Below are 16,725 nucleotides of genomic sequence, written 5' to 3'. Positions count from 1 at the left end.
ATTGTTTTGAGTAAATATTACATTTCTACAGCATGAATAACTTTTCTCTGCAGCCAACGTGTCACTAATGGGAATAAGGAAGAGAACGGGGTGGGGGGGGGGGGGGGAAGCGGTAACTAAATCATCCCACTAAACACAGACAGTCTGCAGCAAGACCTGTTGTTTCGACTCGTCTGGGGTGTAATATCCCAGATAATTTGTAGCAGGTCTCAGCAAGGCCACAAGTGATGGAAATAAAAATAGCTACATAGTTCAGCGCCATCCTGCTGCACAGCTCTCTCTTGGATGGGATTTCCACCAGTGGTATGTAAAACAGGCGACCAAAGAACCAAGTGTCCTTCTCTCCCCTGCTCCCAAATGTGCAGAGGCTCGAGCATGTGAATTGCTCTGTGGAGCTCAGCGTTGCTACTCACATGCTCAGCGCTAAGCATGTGCACATGTCTGTTCAGGACCTGGGCCAAAAGGAAGGATGAGTTTTTCATCCTGCGACTTTGGGACCCCGGGGGATGTCTGCATTGCAGAACACACGGAAACAGAAAATGAGCCCACATGCAGCTTTGTGCTGCTGCACCAGAAGGCGAAGCAGCTTACCGGCGGCTCTCTGGGGCAGCGATGTGCCATCCCACCACCAGCACACATCACTGCAGGGCTGGTTCATCATGGCTGCTGGCGCTGCTCCAGGTCTTCAAGCAAGTTGATACGTCTCAGCCTCCCCCCACCCCCAAAAAACCCAATTACTCCTGCCCTTGAGCAGTAGTCAGCAAGCAGCTTATGAAGTGCTTCATCTACCTGAAATGTAAAGGGATAAAAGCAATGCTTTCTGTAAGAAATTATCAGGCAACATTCCCTGATAAAAGAAATCTTCAAGTCTCCCAAAAATAATAGCCAGATAGAAATAACAAGTGAGAGCCTAGCTTTGAAAATAATTAGTGGCTTTCCTATTTTCCTAATGGGCATGTAATCCTGAACATTGTGCATTCCTTTGTGTTGCAGCTGTGAGCTTTTGCATATCAGATAAGTGCTTTCCTGAACTTTGCTGTCTTTTCCTTTTTTATAGGCTTCTTCGGCATAGCAGGAAGAAAACCTGACTTTAAAAGAGGAGTTCAGACAGGAGGCAGCAATGTTCCAGCATGATTTCCGAATCGAACAGGAGAGCAACTGGCTGCTCAAAGTGCGTACTTCAGAGATCCCTAAAACATTCGGCTACACAGTTGGAGCAGGTGAGTGGGGAGGCGTCAAGAGCACTCAACATTCTCGTGTCCCAGCCGTCCCTATCAGAAGCGTTTGAAGAGCTTTTCTGTGCAGTGCGCTGGACTAGGGCTTGCAGATAAAATGTTTTAAAGGCTGTGAGCCCTGCAATAACAACGACAGCCTTGACGTCAGCAGACCTGTACCTCCAGGGACTAGTGCTGAGAAATCAGTGCCGATTAGTGCCAGCTAAGGCAGCTTTGACTGTGTTTCCAGGGTCTGGGCGATAAGTCTTTTTCCATGCCTTGCAAGCTGCCAGTGGTCATTTTCTGCCAGGAGAGCAGCCCCAGCAGTGTACAAGAGACTGACTCCCTCCCCTTTGTAATGCATTTTACAATTCAGAGAAACTTTTGTAACATAAGAAAGTGTTTTTACATATTAGAGCTTCTAAATTGTTGGAACGGTTGGACAATCCTAATTGCCTTTAGTAGACAAGGAAAAAAAAAAAAAAGAAAAGAAAACGTTTTGGATTGCAGAATTAACGAAACTGGGATGTGAAGATCAGTTTCCAAGACCAAAAACATATTTAGAGAGTCCTGTTGTACTTGCAAGTTTAACACAAATACTTGAGCCTTCAACAAGTGATTTGCACCTACCTGCAAAACTTGTTGCTTTGAGTTGCAGAGCTTAAGCTCTGAAAACTGTCAGAGACGCCATATCCAGATCAGTCATGTTTAGATTTACCCCAGGATGTCTCTGGGCTTCACATGTGCAAGGGAGGGGGGGAAACCTACCTGGGATTGATTCAGTAGCGTGGATTAGAGATGACAAAAGAGGACTTGGCTGGAGTGCAGCGTGACTTTATGACTACTAGCTTAATTTTCCTGACACTTTGGGGGTAGCTACATGGTGATTTAGCTCCAGTTAATTAGAGAGCTAAAGGCTGCTTCAATTTGCAGTTGTTACCCAAGAGCTCAGAGGAGGTTTTCTGGCCACCAGGGATCAGGCATAAAGGCAGAGGAGCTGGAGGTGACCCTGTGAGGGGCTGGTGCCAGTGGGCTCTGGTCATGCAGCAGTTGCCCTGGTACACATGGCCCTTTCCAAGGCCTCACGCAGCAATCTCTGATTTGCACCTTGTGGACCCAATTTCAGTTTATCATGGTATTGCTTAAAGACCTCTCTTTTTAGGGACAGCTGAGTATTTTGCAGATGTCTGTGTGCTTTTTCAATGGGTAAATATCGCTCGCGTTTCCTCAGTGAACAGCTGAGGCATAAGGAGGTTAAGGGACCTGACAAAGGTGATAGCAAGTCAAATTGTTTGGAATTTTGTAGCTCTGAAATATCATCTTTCTAAAACAGGAAACCCTCCTAGGAGTAGTAGGTTTTCATTAAAACAACAGTTCAAACCTGTCGATCTTTATATATCAGGAAAAAGAGGAATGTAGAAAACGTGAGAGTTAGCTTAGGCTCTCTTAAACGAAACCACCAGGTTCACGTTCCTATGGAGAAACAAATACCCTGCAGGCATCATGGTGTCTCTGGTTTATTTTAGGAAGTTGAAAACTCCCCCTTTTGGTGTTTGAGCTAAGTAAAAACCAAGGGTTTTGTGGGCCAACAAAAGGTTTCTGGAAGAGAAAACCTCCAGTCCCACTTCTCTAGAGTTTATGACACGAGCAGTTGAGCTGATGTAATCCAACTTAGCCTCCCCTACATTTCAAAACTGGACTAAAGTTCCTAAGTCGTTGAGGGAAAACGTTACCCAACAGCGTAACCGTACGACTCTCAAATTAGCACCAGGCCTCCGCAGCTGTGCGAGCAGACCCTGGTCTCAGTCACCTGAACAAATCGGGGTAACCACCGTGCCCAGAGCGCGGGAGAGGGCGAGACGCATGGCTGCCCCTCAGCCGGCGCGGTGAGGTAGAAGCCCACCCAGCTGGGACGACCGGGTACGCGGGCAGCCCTGTCGTTCGTCACCTGCCTGCTCCTCGCTCTCGTGGCTTTGCTTTGGCGAGACCGGTCATCCGAACCCGCCGAAAAGGTTCTGGTTTGGTGTTACGTGCGCCTTCCTTGCAAAGGAAGAGCGGGTTTTTTCCTCCCGCCGCAGCAGTGTGCTGCTGCACGTACGCAAGTGACGCAGCTCCGAGCACGCTACCGACTCAGCTGTAAAAAACCCGGGCAGTACCGCATCTGTGCGAACCCGCCTTTCGCCAACAGGATCCGCAGATGCGATTAATTACAGGCCCGCCGCCGAGACGCTCCGCTCCCGGCAGCCGCTCGCAGGGCCGTGCGGCGGTGTCCGGCTGCCACCTGGCGTCCGGCGCCTCGGCGGAGGCAGGGCCCCCTCCGTTCGGCACCCCCGGATCACCCCGGCCCGACGACAGGGCTGTTCGAGTGGCACCCTCTGGTCTGCGTCCAAGCCGTGAGCAAATCCTGCCCGGACTCACCAGGCCCCCCCCCGCCACGGTAGCTCCCGCATTCCTGCGGCAGATCTGGTATTTCTTATTGTTCTCCCCCGTCGCCGGGGGAGCGGCCGCCTGGCCGGCCTGCCGGGGCAGGAGCTGGCGGAGTCCCGTGCCGCGGGTCCCAAGAACTAGCCGGGGGCTCTGGAAAAACCGCGTCAGTCTTCTCGCCCCGCTTCGGCACGTAGGGAGGCAGGAGGGCCGAGAGAGAAAGAACGGGAAACCGGCGGAGCGGCGGGCGGCGGCGGGGCCCCGCTGGCCCGGAGGTGGCGCAGGCTCGGCCCGCGCTGCCCGGGGCCCAGCGCTCGCCCGGCCGCGCTCTTGCTGAAATGGCCGCGCCGGAGCGGTACGTGCCCGCCGACCGGTGTGCTGCCGGCGGGGTGGCAGGGGGCACCGGTGGCCGGAGGAGGGCGAGGAGGGGGAGGCGGAGGCAGGGCTGTCCTCGAAGCCGCGCAGGACCCCGTCCGTCCGTGCTCTGCGGAGGCAGCGGAAAGGCCCGGGGAGCGGCCCGGCCCGGCCCGGCCCAGCGAGGGCGTTTGGCACCCAGTGTGGTTTTCTTTCTCCCCTTTTCCTTTGGTGAGCTGCTCGGCCAGGCTGGTTCTCACACCGCACCCCGTGCCTGCGCCCGGCCCTTGGCTGCCCAGCCCTTGCAAATGGGATTTCAAGGCACGTATGCTCTGGATTTTCTCCTGCCGGTGAGGAGGACTTGCTGGCTGGAGGTGGCCTGAGAGCAGTTGCGGGTTTGGCTCTTGCCAGCTCCAATGGTGACAAGCGGAGGGAGTGTGCGGGAGCACGGGCAGGCAAGTTCCTTTTGCAAGCGGGGCCACGTACAGCTGTGCTGCGAGACCGGGCTTGGGGGGGGTGGTTGTTTCTGGCCAACCCTCTCCCCGGGATGCTCCGTGGGCCAGCAGCGACCTCCTTGGGCGTCAGGCAACCCTCACAGGCAGGCAATGGCCACGCCAAAGCGAAACGGCAAACACAGAAGATGCCACCTCCATCCTCACAGGAGGATGTGCCTGAGCGGTGGCTCAGCATTCTGGGGGGGGACCTGTGTGTGTGAGCAGGCTGTACCCCCCCATCATTTACCACCTTCTCTCTCTGGGTAAAAGCAGCCCAGGGCCAACACAACCTTTCTGGCAGGGGGAAAAAGCCCAGCTGCAAAATGAGGCACGCTCCTCCCCTGCAGGCAGGCGCGGCGGTCGACTTCACGGCTTGGAAAGAGCAAAACGGCCCAATGCATCACTGACAAAGGAAACTGTTAGGAAAACACAACCTTAGGCTGCTCCAAATGCGAAATTTCAGTCCCAGCTATCCTGTGAGAGGGACTTTCTAAAGGTGTCTAGGCAGAGTCTGAACTTAAATAGATTTTTAAGTGGGTTTTTTTTTCCTTTTTTAGTCAAGACCAAGGAACCAACGCCCCAGAGGACCTGGACTTCCCCAGCACTTGCATGATGTCTTGGGGCTGAAGCCTGCAGAAGCCTTTTTGGAGTAGAAAGAGAAATCCCCGTGCTCTGGTAGGCATTGAAAGAGCTAATAAATGTCAACACCGAGAAAGCCAAGGCTGCTTTTGAAACTGTCTCATGTCAATGCTTGAGTTCTTAATCCCATTCGAGATGAGATACTAACATGGTCAAATCAGACTTGCTGGCCGAGTCAGGTGAAAGGACACGGGCGCCTTGTGGCAAGACTGTGGGCGAGAGCAGCCGACACAGACCCGTGTGAATCGTGCTCAAACGTCGTCACAAACACTCTGGTAGGTTCCTTGTGGTGTAGTCTGCATTGCCCGCGCCAATCGCTACCCTGTGCTCAGAAAATAAGTGACAACAGGAATAACGGCAGGTGAGTGTTTGCACAAAGACATTAGGCCCAGGTCCTGTAAAAGCTGCTTGTGTGCTGTAGCCATGGCAAGTAGCTCTATTAATTAGCAATTATATTAATAACAGTGTATAAAGCTAGTGCTAGAGCAAGCACCTTTGATAGGCAGGAGAGCGATGTGAGCAATGAGCACACTGACTAAGGTAGAAAGGGTTAATTTTTATGTGCTTATTTATTAAGGAATTTAAAATAATGACCAATGGGGAAAAGTGAGTGAAATTGTTCTGGAGTTTTTTTGTTTTTTTTTTTAATCAACATTCTGCCCAGTCTGTCATGGGTTTTTCCTCTGGCCAGCTACTCATATCCTTTTACATTACCTCTGTCAATTGGGCTAAAATATCAGAAAGCAGCGGGGAGAGGGACTCTTGTCAAGCGGTCTTTTGGGATTGTGCTTGTAGGTGTTAAAAACTGCCTCATTAAATCTCCCCCTTACGGCTTTTCAGGATGTTTTTATCTTTTGTTTTGCACCACGCTGTTCCAATTTTAATTTCTTTTGGAGGTGAGCAGCAGCTACTTTTTTTCCAAATCATTTTTCATCTTAAGTGTTAAAAAAAAAACCAAAACAGTGGCCTTTCAATTTTTTGGGGGGATGTGTACTTTTGACATACCCAGAAAGCCAGTTCATAAAACAGTGGTTTTCTGCACTTTCACTTCCTTGGCATTTCCAAGTAGTTGAAGCTCACAGTGAGACTCAATGTATGAAAGTCATGAGAGTCTCTAAATTCATGTAGTTCTACAGACTTTCTGTTTGCATTATATTTTGGAATTCACGGCCACATTAGGAGTAACAGGAGTCCTCAAGACATGATGTCTGTATGGCTGCTCACCCTGCCAGGTGGGCATTCCCAGAGTGTTTCAAACCACAGGCTAGTCTCTTTTTTGTCCCATATTGTCGTGTCCCTCCCCCCCCCCCCCCCCCCCCCATTTTGACTTGCTTAGCACATTGCCCATCCTGCTCTCAGCACCACTCTTACAGCCTTGGGGCTTTTTTATCTTGCAGGTCAATGAGCACCTAGGATGGAGAACAGGATGGAGGGTAAAAGCTAAATGAGGCACGTACACGAGGCACCTGGGAAAACACTATTTGCAGGTAAGAAGCCTTCCTTATACATTTTTGCCTTGCCCTCCTTTACTCCCATTAGGAAGGCTGTGTGGCAGCCCAAGCTTTGTGCTGCAGCTGAGAGCTTGCTGGGTGATGCATCCCACTGTATGCATTGTCCTTCCATGGTGCAGTGGGGTGGGGTTGGGTTGTTTTGGTTTTTTTTTTTGAAAATACGCCTGAGTTGTTAGTTAGCTTGAAGGGTCTGTGCATAAATCTATCATCTCAGGCCAGGGGTAACACTCGTGTTGTAAAATCCTTTTTTCTAGGCTCACGGGATGTCTCTGGGATCAGATACACTGAGCTGAGGTAACAGAAGAACCGAACTGGCTCATGAACTCAAGGACAGCAACGTGCTGCCACGACGGCAGCGAGGTAGGCGGAATACAGCAGGAGACCTGGTTCGCTTACTTCTTAACACTTTTCCAGCCTTGTACATCGTTGTGCTGCTCTCTCGCAAACGGCTGCCGCAGCCGTTGAAGGGGAATGAAGCTGGAGGGTGGTTTTCGTCGCCTCGGGACACCTTCCCAGGGTGATGAAGCCCCTGCCAGTAACGCAGGCCGGGGAAGCCGGGGCGCTGAAGGGCTCCGCCACCACCAGGTGGCGGCTGGAGTCCAGAGATCCGGCCCGGCCCGGCCCGGCCCGGCCCGGCTCTCGCTCTGCCTCTGGCCCCGCCGCCCCCCGCTCCACGGTCCCAGCGGGTTCGGCCGGGCGCGGGGGGAGCCGCCGGGGCTCACACCCTGACGCGAAAAGATAAAATAAAACAAACAAGGGAGAGCCACAGTTGTCAAATAACCAGCGTAGCGGAGTTGGAAAGTCCCAACTAACTGGTGAGTGGGGGAACTAAAATCTTGCTAGCATGGCGGGAGATTGACATTCTGCTAGAGATAACAACTTTATGGCATGTTATAATTCCTCTCTTCTGTGCGCTTTACTTTATGAACAAATAATTACCTCTCTCCCCAAAGCAGCTGAAAGACCTTGTGGATATCCCCTCTCCTGGCCATGCACTGGTTTGCTCAAAAATTGTTTACTTAACTGCTTCACATATCTGAGATAAAAATCAGAGCAGTTATTTTCAGTTCGCTTTTACTGAAATGGATGATGCAGCTACTGTTCCAGAAGGCCTGCGTGACTGAACAGTTTCTTTTTCCCCAGCCCCAAATAGAGATACTATCCTAACATGCTGTTGCTTTCCCATATAGGCTTTGCTTTTGTGGCTGCGCATGCAGAAAAGTTAAACACAAGTAATATGAGTTGTTGGAAACCAGCCTGTTACAGTTTGGGAATACATGTTACATCCTTGTTCAGTCTCATAAATCAGCTCCATAAAACGGTCACAGGGCAAAAAAATCCTCTCTGTCTTCTTAGGAGAAAAAAAAAAAAAAAAAAAAGCATTATACTGCATTATGGGTTTGCAGCACTGTTCCACCATCAGCAGCAGGCAACCCTGAATCTGGCAGACAAAACAAGCGGACTAAGCCCTCCAGTGCATTTTACGGAGGGTTCAAGAACAGCAGATGCAGCTTTCCACCGGCTTCTGCATAGGTAAGCCTGGCGTGTATTTAAGGCACTACAATGTTGCAAGGCTTCTCAGAGCAGAACAGAGAGGACCACAGCATCATCACATTTCATTGAGGATATCCTCACCATTAGCAGTCTCGTTGGGTTTCTTGGAATAGGAGTGCTGCAACCTTTGGGCTCACTGGAAATGATACTGCACCAGGGATGCAGTTTTCCGTGCTGCAGTTTCATGAGATGTGGTGACTGACTCGCGGCTCTACTCTCTCTTTGCATGCTGTGTTTACTGTAGCTTTAATGGACTTAGTCTGAAGTGGTATTTTAGCTCAAAATGCAATTAGTTTTTAAACCAACCTCTTCCCCCACTTCTACTATGCAACACTTCACACAAAGCTTTCTTAATTTGTCAGAGCAAGCAGGGACAACAAACCTAAAGGGAGATTTGTGTCATTTCCTCCTCTAATAGTGACTAAGAAATAACTTGAGGCAGACACATGCAGATGACATTTTAACAAAGGGCTGTTTTGCCTGCAGAGGCACATTGTCTGTATGTGCCAAGGTACCCTGACTCCACAGATGTTTTCCCCCCTTAGCTCACTGGTAAGAGCCAGTCTACCCTTGTCCCAGGCTAGCACTTTAAGCATTGATGTGTTACTGTAGATGCAACTGTTCTATCAATTAATTTCCCACGTGGCATGCTTTGTGTTTCAGAAAACAGCTAAACTGCACCCTCAAAATACAGTTATTGAGCAATGCTGTCTGTAATAACTGAGCATTATTATACTGTATCAAGGTGTACCAAATACAAACTGTAAGAGAAGTCATTCTGTTAAGACAAATTATATTGTATTAACTGTGTGACCATTGCCTTTATTATAGCTTTAATCTAAATCCCATTGATCAAACCATTAAGAGTATATTTCTTCCCTCAGAGTAATACTTCCACCCAATAGTTACTGGATTCTGAACTCCAGTAACCCAAAAGAAACCCATGCAAAAAGAAATCAATTAATTCAGAAATGTAAATGACTTTGTATTACTTTATTAAATAGCCAATTCTAAAGAACAGTAAAAAATATGAAAACATGCATCATTTGGTGTTCTTAAAAAAACATTTGTCCAAAATAAAGACTGTTAGAAAAATTAAACAAGTTTAGCCCCAATACACCTTCTGCTCTCCACATAAAAGATGTTCGGTAGTTATAAATACTGTTCCATCTCCTTTAGCAAAGTTTAACAATGTATACATTAGTATTTCTATTGCAGTTTTTCACATTTCTTCTGTAAACATAATCAATTTTAAAAACGCCTTGTTAGCAAGCTTAAGGAACTATTGCTTTCCTGTACAGTAAATACAAATAGGGAGATCCTGGATTTTCCTGCCATTCTAATCAGCACTCCGTTTACTGAAACATTAAAGATTTCGATTAGTATAAAAATATAACCAGAGAATAAATGTCTGAGAAGATTCAGTATCTGAGTGAGTCTTAGTTAACAGGCAAATAAAATGCTATTGACTTCCAAAGCTGAAGATCACATCTGTAAAGCTTCTGCTCTTCTGAGATCCAAGTATCACGAATGCTGTACACAAATGCACTGGTTATCCATCTGGAAAATTCACTTCTTACTAAAAATAATTTAACATTTAGCTGACCTAAAAAGCAGGTGCTAAGAGATGGTTGTACAAGTTCAGTGTACATATAAAGGTCAAAGCTAACTAACAGGCCACAACAATGGGCACCTGCTCTTCAGGAGGGGAGACTTAGTTCTCAAAACATCTGTACAACTCAGCAAGAATACTATTTCACTTGGCAATAGACTGGCTTCTTGTCTGGCATGGGAGATCTACAAAGCAAAATCACAGGCTTGTTCCTTTTCCCTACAGAAACAGAAATAACTGGCTTTGTCCCAGGAGAGAATTTTGAGGCAGAGCAGTAGGCTCTTTGGGAAGACTTGTTACTTAGAAATGCTGAAATTATTTTACCGATGAGAATTATTTTTTTCTAAAGCACTATTGCTACACATTTATCATTTTTATCTAAAATAAAAGCATCAAATTTGGGTTTCCTCTTGCATTTTTTTAAAATCTGGCCTCCAATTAAGAATAAGACAAAAGTGCTGCATTTAAAATGGTGGTATGTTATAATCAGATTTCCTGCACAAACATAGCCTTGATGCAGACGGCATTTGGCCTGTATGCGCTATCATCCATCTTCCATTCATCTGCTCCAGAAATCTGTAAGTCAAAACTGTGCATCTTTTACACTATGAAGAGAACTCTCAAGAGTTTTTTTTAGCGCTTCTCAAGTACGAGACAGTACAAGAACAATCTTGCATGACTATTTTTTCCAAATGTTTTACAGCAGTATTTTACACATATCTATTTCCAGTTCTCTTGTTTGGATTCCTGCAAACAGAGGAAAACAGGACACAAAATCCAACCAGGCAGCAGGTACCCAGTGATGTCAGCCTACCCTCACTAAGGGTAAAGCACTAAGCACCATGCGAAGGGCAACAGATGGACAGAGAAAAATAAAAGGAGACACAATGGAAGGAAAGGCAATGCTCAGTCTCAAGAGTTGGGCAGAACCTCCAGGACTGATTTAGCCTAGGTTTAAATTAAACTAACTGAACCAATGAAACAATTGCTTCCCTAACTTTTTGGAATGAAGGTCACACTGCTTGATTGGTTAGATGCTGTCAGATTGTTACAGGCTAGTATAGATACAACTCTGTCACAAGCTACATTTAAATAAAAATCTTCAGTTGAGAAGTTTTGTATAAAAGAACAGTTTCTAGAAATGTGAGGGAAAACAGCAAGTACTGTCAGACACCACATATTATAGTTACTGAGCTCTGAGTAGACACTCCTATGTGGTAAACAGTATTTCCTTTGTAGAAAGGCCCAACCTGCTGAGCAAACTAAGATCTTTATAAGCAAGAAGCTGCTCTATGCAAAGCAGAATGAACAAAGGTGGGCTTCTGTTCATGAACGATACATCAGCTGCCATCGTTACTCAGAAGTGGTTTTTTTCCCTTTCCAGCTCTTTTGTCTTTGCTCGAGTTCAGCTTCAGTGAACGCAGCCGGCCCCCAGTTGGTGATTAAGTGAGGATTCTTGGAGCCTGGAAAATAGAGTGCAACACTTGAAACAGGCGTTTCTGACAGGGACATCGCTCACCCACTGTTGGTGGGACTAGCTGAGTGTCGCCACAGGATGATTTGGTAAGTGCTGTCTCTTCTGTGACTGGAAACCCTGCCTAACCAAGGAGGGAAGAATGTCTGGGACACTGTCAGTGAAGGCGCTTAGTGTGAGAAGTTGTCAACTGCTGCAATGTTTTGCATCCTTATCTCCCAACTTCCCCCTCACCCCAAACAGTAAATGCCGCCTTCTTGCCTTTAAAGATGTCCTTGAAAGAAAGCAATCTCTCCAGCACTGCATTACAAAGCCACTTTCCTCTGGGCTGGCACGCTATTAATTAAGCTAAGATATTAAACTTTTCCCCAAAATCAAGTATTTGAGCTATCTTCATGGTTTTGGCCATTAGCATTTATGCTAACTGCATTAAACAGCCAAACTGTGCAATGTTCAGGTTGATCCTGCTTTGTTTTAAATAAACAAACAAACAATAATAATAATAATAAAAAGAATTAATTGTGGTAGTAGGGCCAGTAGAGGTAAAGACTTGAAAGTTACCATCAGCAGTTCTCACAAATGGGTTATTTATAGGCTGCCATGAAACCAATAAGCTACAGGAAAAGGCAGACTTCAGTAAATCACTAGGTGATCTAAGTGTATGAGACAGAATGAATATGTATTTTTTGAAACATTGTTGATAACTTACCTGGCTCTATTAATCGAATTAATCCCTCATGATGAGCTACTTTATCTTTCCAGCTCTTGGTGTTATTAGCTGCTGTTTCCAACTTCTTCTTAACCTCCTGAAATAAGATACAGCCCACTTGAAAACAAGAACAACTTTACTCTGTTTATATAAAAAGAAATACCATCCATTTAAATCTAAAGACAGAATCACACTAATTCAGCAAGCACTCCATTTAATGTAGACAGAAGAACTTAATTTCTAACCATCCTAAGTAATTTAGTCAGTTGCTAGCTGTGCAAAAGTAAGCTGTCAAAGCAGAATCCAAAAATAACCAGGTTTTACAAGATTCTGTAGCTGCATAAGTAGACTAGTCTTCATGAAGATTGAAAGCATAAACCATAGTTTCAAAACAGAAAGATGCATTTTCTGATCCAAACTAAGACCAGCTAGTGGGTATTCCCTCACTATCAGAAATCATAAAATGTAAGCTAGGAAAAGGACCACTGCTGTTACGCCCACGCAAGAAAGAGGTATTCTTCAGTCTAAACCAGCCTTTTGGTCAATTCCAAATGGAATGCCAGAATGTTTAATTATTTCTAAAATAATGAATCAACTATTGCAGTGACCTACTCCATCATTTGTTTTGTGGATTTTTTTTGTTTGTTTGGGGTTTTTTATGTCTATTGTATTCAGCAATTCCTGTGGAGTAATAACTGATGTTTCACATACAAAAACCCTGAGATGTCATCTAAAAAAAAGTCAAGTATTAGGTATTAGCTGAAAGCAATCTAACAATGGTGTTAGATGTAACACCAACATGTTAAGTTGTAAAGTGGCCAGAACTACACCACCTGGGCCCTTGCTTGCAGTCACTGCAGCATTTGTATTCTGTGCCAGTCGAGACAGTTCACTAGCTTGTCCTTCACGGAGCTAACTTCAAGGGCACAGAGACAGCATAAACACACTCCCTAGTTAGTTAAACAGAAATCCAGTCATGTTTTGTTTCCTGACATAAATACACACAGGATCAACACCTCCCTAGCCCTAGAAAATAGCAGCACTTCAGACTCTCTACTCGCTGGATTCTGACTCTTACTTCTTCCATGAATACAGCTACTGACCTTCACCAAAACCACTCAGTGGAACAGAGAACAGGCCTGGCATTTGGGACGTGAGGCATTGCTACACACTGAGAATCTGAGCTAATTCCTAGCTATCCTTGACATCAGTTTAGTGCTTAAATACCTTTTTGAGGAGCAAGGGCCTACAGTAGCACATTGTTTTTTCAGCTGTAGAAGACAATATTGCCCCATGACATCATCAAAACACTGCAAGAATAACTAATTCAAAAGCATAAGGCATTTAGTTATGACAGCAATGGGACTACATAAGAAGTTAGTCTACAGTAGAAGACAAACGTACACAGAGTGTTTCAGGATATGACTGAGCTGACTTGCATGCAAATTGGGACAAAAGAATAAAGGAGGTGGTTGTGTCTGAAACATGTCCTTTTCTTCAATTATATCTACTGGTCTAGGCCAAAAAAACCCAATGCATAACCATCCTACCTGTTACTATAATTTTTGTGCCATACTAATCCTTAAAGAAAAGAAACACGATATTGATGAACTTCAAATTCAGTTAAATTACTGAATACACAGCTAAGTATGAGAGGCTGATGAACAGAACATCTCACCTCATATTGCTCAAGGGCCTCCTTCCTTTCCAGTTCAAGTTGTTCCAGTTGCTGCATAGCAACTTGAAGAGCCTGTTCTTTTATCATTCTCTGGTTTTCTAGCTCTTGCTTCTCTGCTTCTGTCATCTGAATGGTCTGTTGCTGCTGCAGGTGCCATTTTTCCAGTTCAGCTCTCTTTGCGGACTCCTCTTCCAGCAATCTGCAATGGGGATTGCAATGTTAACTGCGCTTTAAAGTAAGATGTATCTATTATGTAGCACATGTGTAGGGAAGCCAAGCTAATTATTTTCTTTCCTTTTTTTTTTATAAATACTTGGGAAGCTGGGAAAAAGTTATTGCTTGTTGGCTTGTCTTCAGTGTAAAGCTGAAAATCATGCCAGCGGTGCAAGCAGTCTGCTACAAAGGGCTATTCAGAAAATGTAGTCAATAATGCAAATATACAACACTGAAAACCACAGAAGAAACAAGCATGCATAAGTTATCTTAATTGTCTTAGGAAGACTGAATAGATGAATAAACAAACCACATTAAACAAAGCCCATATGAGTAAGAGACTTAATCTTTTATCAATTACAATTTAAACCTGTGATAAAATACAGCAGAAAGTCATACGTACAGTTGCTGCTTTATAAAATACACAATTGAAAATTCTGTACAGAGTGATCTCAGTTTTTCAAGTGCTGACATGCACAACAGCTGATGAAAAACAAGCATGCCTGCTTTTCTGAAATTGCTGAGCACTCCCACTGCTAAGGGCTAATCAAACATATTAAAAAAAAAAAGTATCATAAATACCAGCTTTAGCTTTCATATCTTAAGGGAAAAAAAAATAAATCTATCCTGTGTTTGGACTTCAAGCTATTCCCCCCCCTTCCAGCAGCATGTCCAACACGCAAACTATCTTTAATACTATGGCACAGTTATTTATTTTTGCAGGGGCAGGGAGCGAGGAATTGAAATAAATCTCTACTAGGTCAAAGCCATACCTGGCTTGAAGTTTTCTTACTGTCTCTTCATCTTGACGTGCCTGTTTCTCATCCTCCAAAGCTTCCTGTAGCTGCTTATACATTTCTTCCAGTTCACGTACTCTCTGTAAATACTGTTCCAGTTCAGATGATTTCTGAGCAACCTGCTCTTCCATTTTTTGTCTTACCTAGCATCATAAATTGAGGACACATATGAGCTACCATTCAACTCAGGTTTTCAATTTTTTAAGGAATTGCCAGATTTCTCTGAGATTATGTTTTCAAAGACGAAGCTTTTCCTGCTGCCTGCAGGGCTAAACTGATAAAAACAATTCTAAATTTGTAGATGTGTAACTAAGAGCATTTAAAAAAATAAATAATAATACAGGTTACTTACATTGCCTTACTTCATGCAGCACAGGATTTTTACAGGGTTTTAAACCTAACTTCAATCAGTTTGATTTTGTCACTTAGTTTACAGATAGATACACACTAAACTGAAGGAAGAGAAAACTTGTAGAGTGCCCAGACACCAAGGTCAGGCTGGTTGAAATCACACTGTTTTTACTCCTTTCCTCAGGCAAGTCCTCCTTGGCAGCAGTGTATTCCACACAAATCTGGATGATGGCACTGCAACAGCACGGGATGGATAAAGGGGTGGAAATCAGCTAAGGAGGTGGGCTTTGCTAAGAGATGAGCAACTACAACAAAAAACAATGGTAAGGGATAGAAGAAGGTGAGGGGATGCTGCATATCTACAGTCACCCAGTCTCTGATCCACTGTCACTGACAAGAGCAGGAAATCAGGGGTGCTGTGCCACCAGAGACGTCCTCCCACTCAGCCCCTCAGTGTGCTAGGGACAACAGCAGTCAGCTGGCTTTGAACGGTGTCAGGATAAAGCACCAAAACCTTGCCATTCAGCAATACATATCACATGCGCTTCACAGAATGTAAGCGCAGCTCCTGAAGTCAGCAAGAAAGGCTTGCTGTCAAGTGTGGTAGGACAGCATGTATGCTCCACTGGTCTGCAGTCTGCTTTCCCGCAGCTAACCAAAATCCCGCTGACCCACAAAAGTGATTGTATTCAGGAATTCACACTCAGCCCATAAGGAAGCACTGTGTGCATTTACGTTCCAAGATGTTCCATCACATCAGCTTGACTATTTCTGCTTCTTTCCTCCAGCTAACAGAAAAGCCTGTTATGCCTGACAAAGCCTTTGAAGACTGAAAATTCGTTCTTTGGAAATTCTCCATGTGGATTATACTAACAGCATGGTAAAGCTACAATATTTCTTTAATTTTGTATGTTTGTGTGTGTGTATATAAATGTAAAAGAACACACAGTATAAAAAAGCAATAGTTTTAGGAATATATTAAATTCTGAAAATTCCTAAAATGCATTTTGATTATGCCTGTGTTCATTCTGCATATTCATAGAGTATGTACTGGTCCTCCAGTTCTCCATCTTTGAAAATTGCAAGGATAACTTCACTCTGCATTTTTCCTTCCAAGAGTCAATTTTTCCCCAATTTTCCAATAATATTTAAGCTTTGAATGCTACACAAATTGTAGGCAAGCTGTTCCAGTTATTTGAATTCACTAGTAAAAATATTTTATTCCTACGTCTCTAATAAATGCAATGCAGGTTGCACTCTCCAGCTTCCTGCAAAGTCTGTGGAATCCTTTCAGTGACTGCCTGTGAGAGAAGTAATTGCTGAACCCATTGCTCACTATGTGTAATCATAGCAAAAAAACACATGCGCTACTCACCATTTTTTCTCTCTCCAGCTCCAAACTGAAGCGATCTTGTAATTCGACTTGAGTCTGAAGTCTTTTCTTCTCTTCCTCAGCAGCACGAGCAGCTGCTGCTTCCAGTTGCTGGAAAAGAAGGGCAGGGAGTGGGAGGAAGAAAACAAGGAAAAAACAATTTGTCAAAACTAAAACATTTGGAGGGAATGGAATTTTATTTAACAATTTTTGGTTTTAACAAAAATAGAAGAAACCTTCAAAAGCATTAAGGTACCAGGTGTTTTTTTTAAATGTCTGAGGCTATTCCCAATCTCTAAATCTAATTTTTAATCTTGTTATTTGCAAGA

The 16,725-nt window shown here is 44.8% G+C and overlaps 1 protein-coding gene and 2 long non-coding RNA genes across 6 annotated transcripts in view; 2 read left to right on the top strand and 1 right to left on the bottom strand.

Annotated features, from left to right (window-relative positions):
* Positions 1-1,067: 1,067 nt before the first annotated feature.
* LOC126046995 (uncharacterized) lies at positions 1,068-6,994 on the top strand. Of its 2 annotated transcripts, none has more exons than XR_007508497.1 (4): positions 1,068-1,220; positions 5,044-5,161; positions 6,523-6,612; positions 6,891-6,994. It is a non-coding gene; the product is annotated as an uncharacterized LOC126046995 (long non-coding RNA). The 2 variants fall into 2 exon arrangements; XR_007508496.1 differs by lacking the exon at positions 1,068-1,220 and adding an exon at positions 3,904-3,993.
* Positions 6,995-9,164: 2,170 nt separating this feature from the next.
* SWAP70 (switching B cell complex subunit SWAP70) overlaps positions 9,165-16,725 on the bottom strand; it is a 41,698-nt gene continuing 34,137 nt past the window's right edge. For all 3 annotated transcript variants that reach the window (XM_049820118.1, XM_049820121.1, XM_049820119.1), the window contains 5 exons: positions 16,400-16,507; positions 14,650-14,816; positions 13,664-13,862; positions 11,986-12,082; positions 9,165-11,265 (listed from right to left, as the gene is read on the bottom strand). In XM_049820118.1, the coding sequence (XP_049676075.1) occupies positions 11,156-11,265; positions 11,986-12,082; positions 13,664-13,862; positions 14,650-14,816; positions 16,400-16,507 (681 nt within the window). In that variant the 3' untranslated portion in view covers positions 9,165-11,155. The remainder of the gene's footprint in view (positions 11,266-11,985; positions 12,083-13,663; positions 13,863-14,649; positions 14,817-16,399; positions 16,508-16,725) is intronic.
* On the top strand, positions 11,255-16,219 carry LOC126046994 (uncharacterized). Its single transcript, XR_007508495.1, has 3 exons — positions 11,255-11,365; positions 15,209-15,347; positions 15,813-16,219. It is a non-coding gene; the product is annotated as an uncharacterized LOC126046994 (long non-coding RNA).

The sequence above is a fragment of the Accipiter gentilis genome, chromosome 17 (assembly GCF_929443795.1).
Source record: "Accipiter gentilis chromosome 17, bAccGen1.1, whole genome shotgun sequence".
Classification (NCBI taxonomy): Eukaryota; Metazoa; Chordata; class Aves; order Accipitriformes; family Accipitridae; genus Astur; species Astur gentilis.
This window is presented reverse-complemented; position numbering and strand designations above follow the sequence as displayed.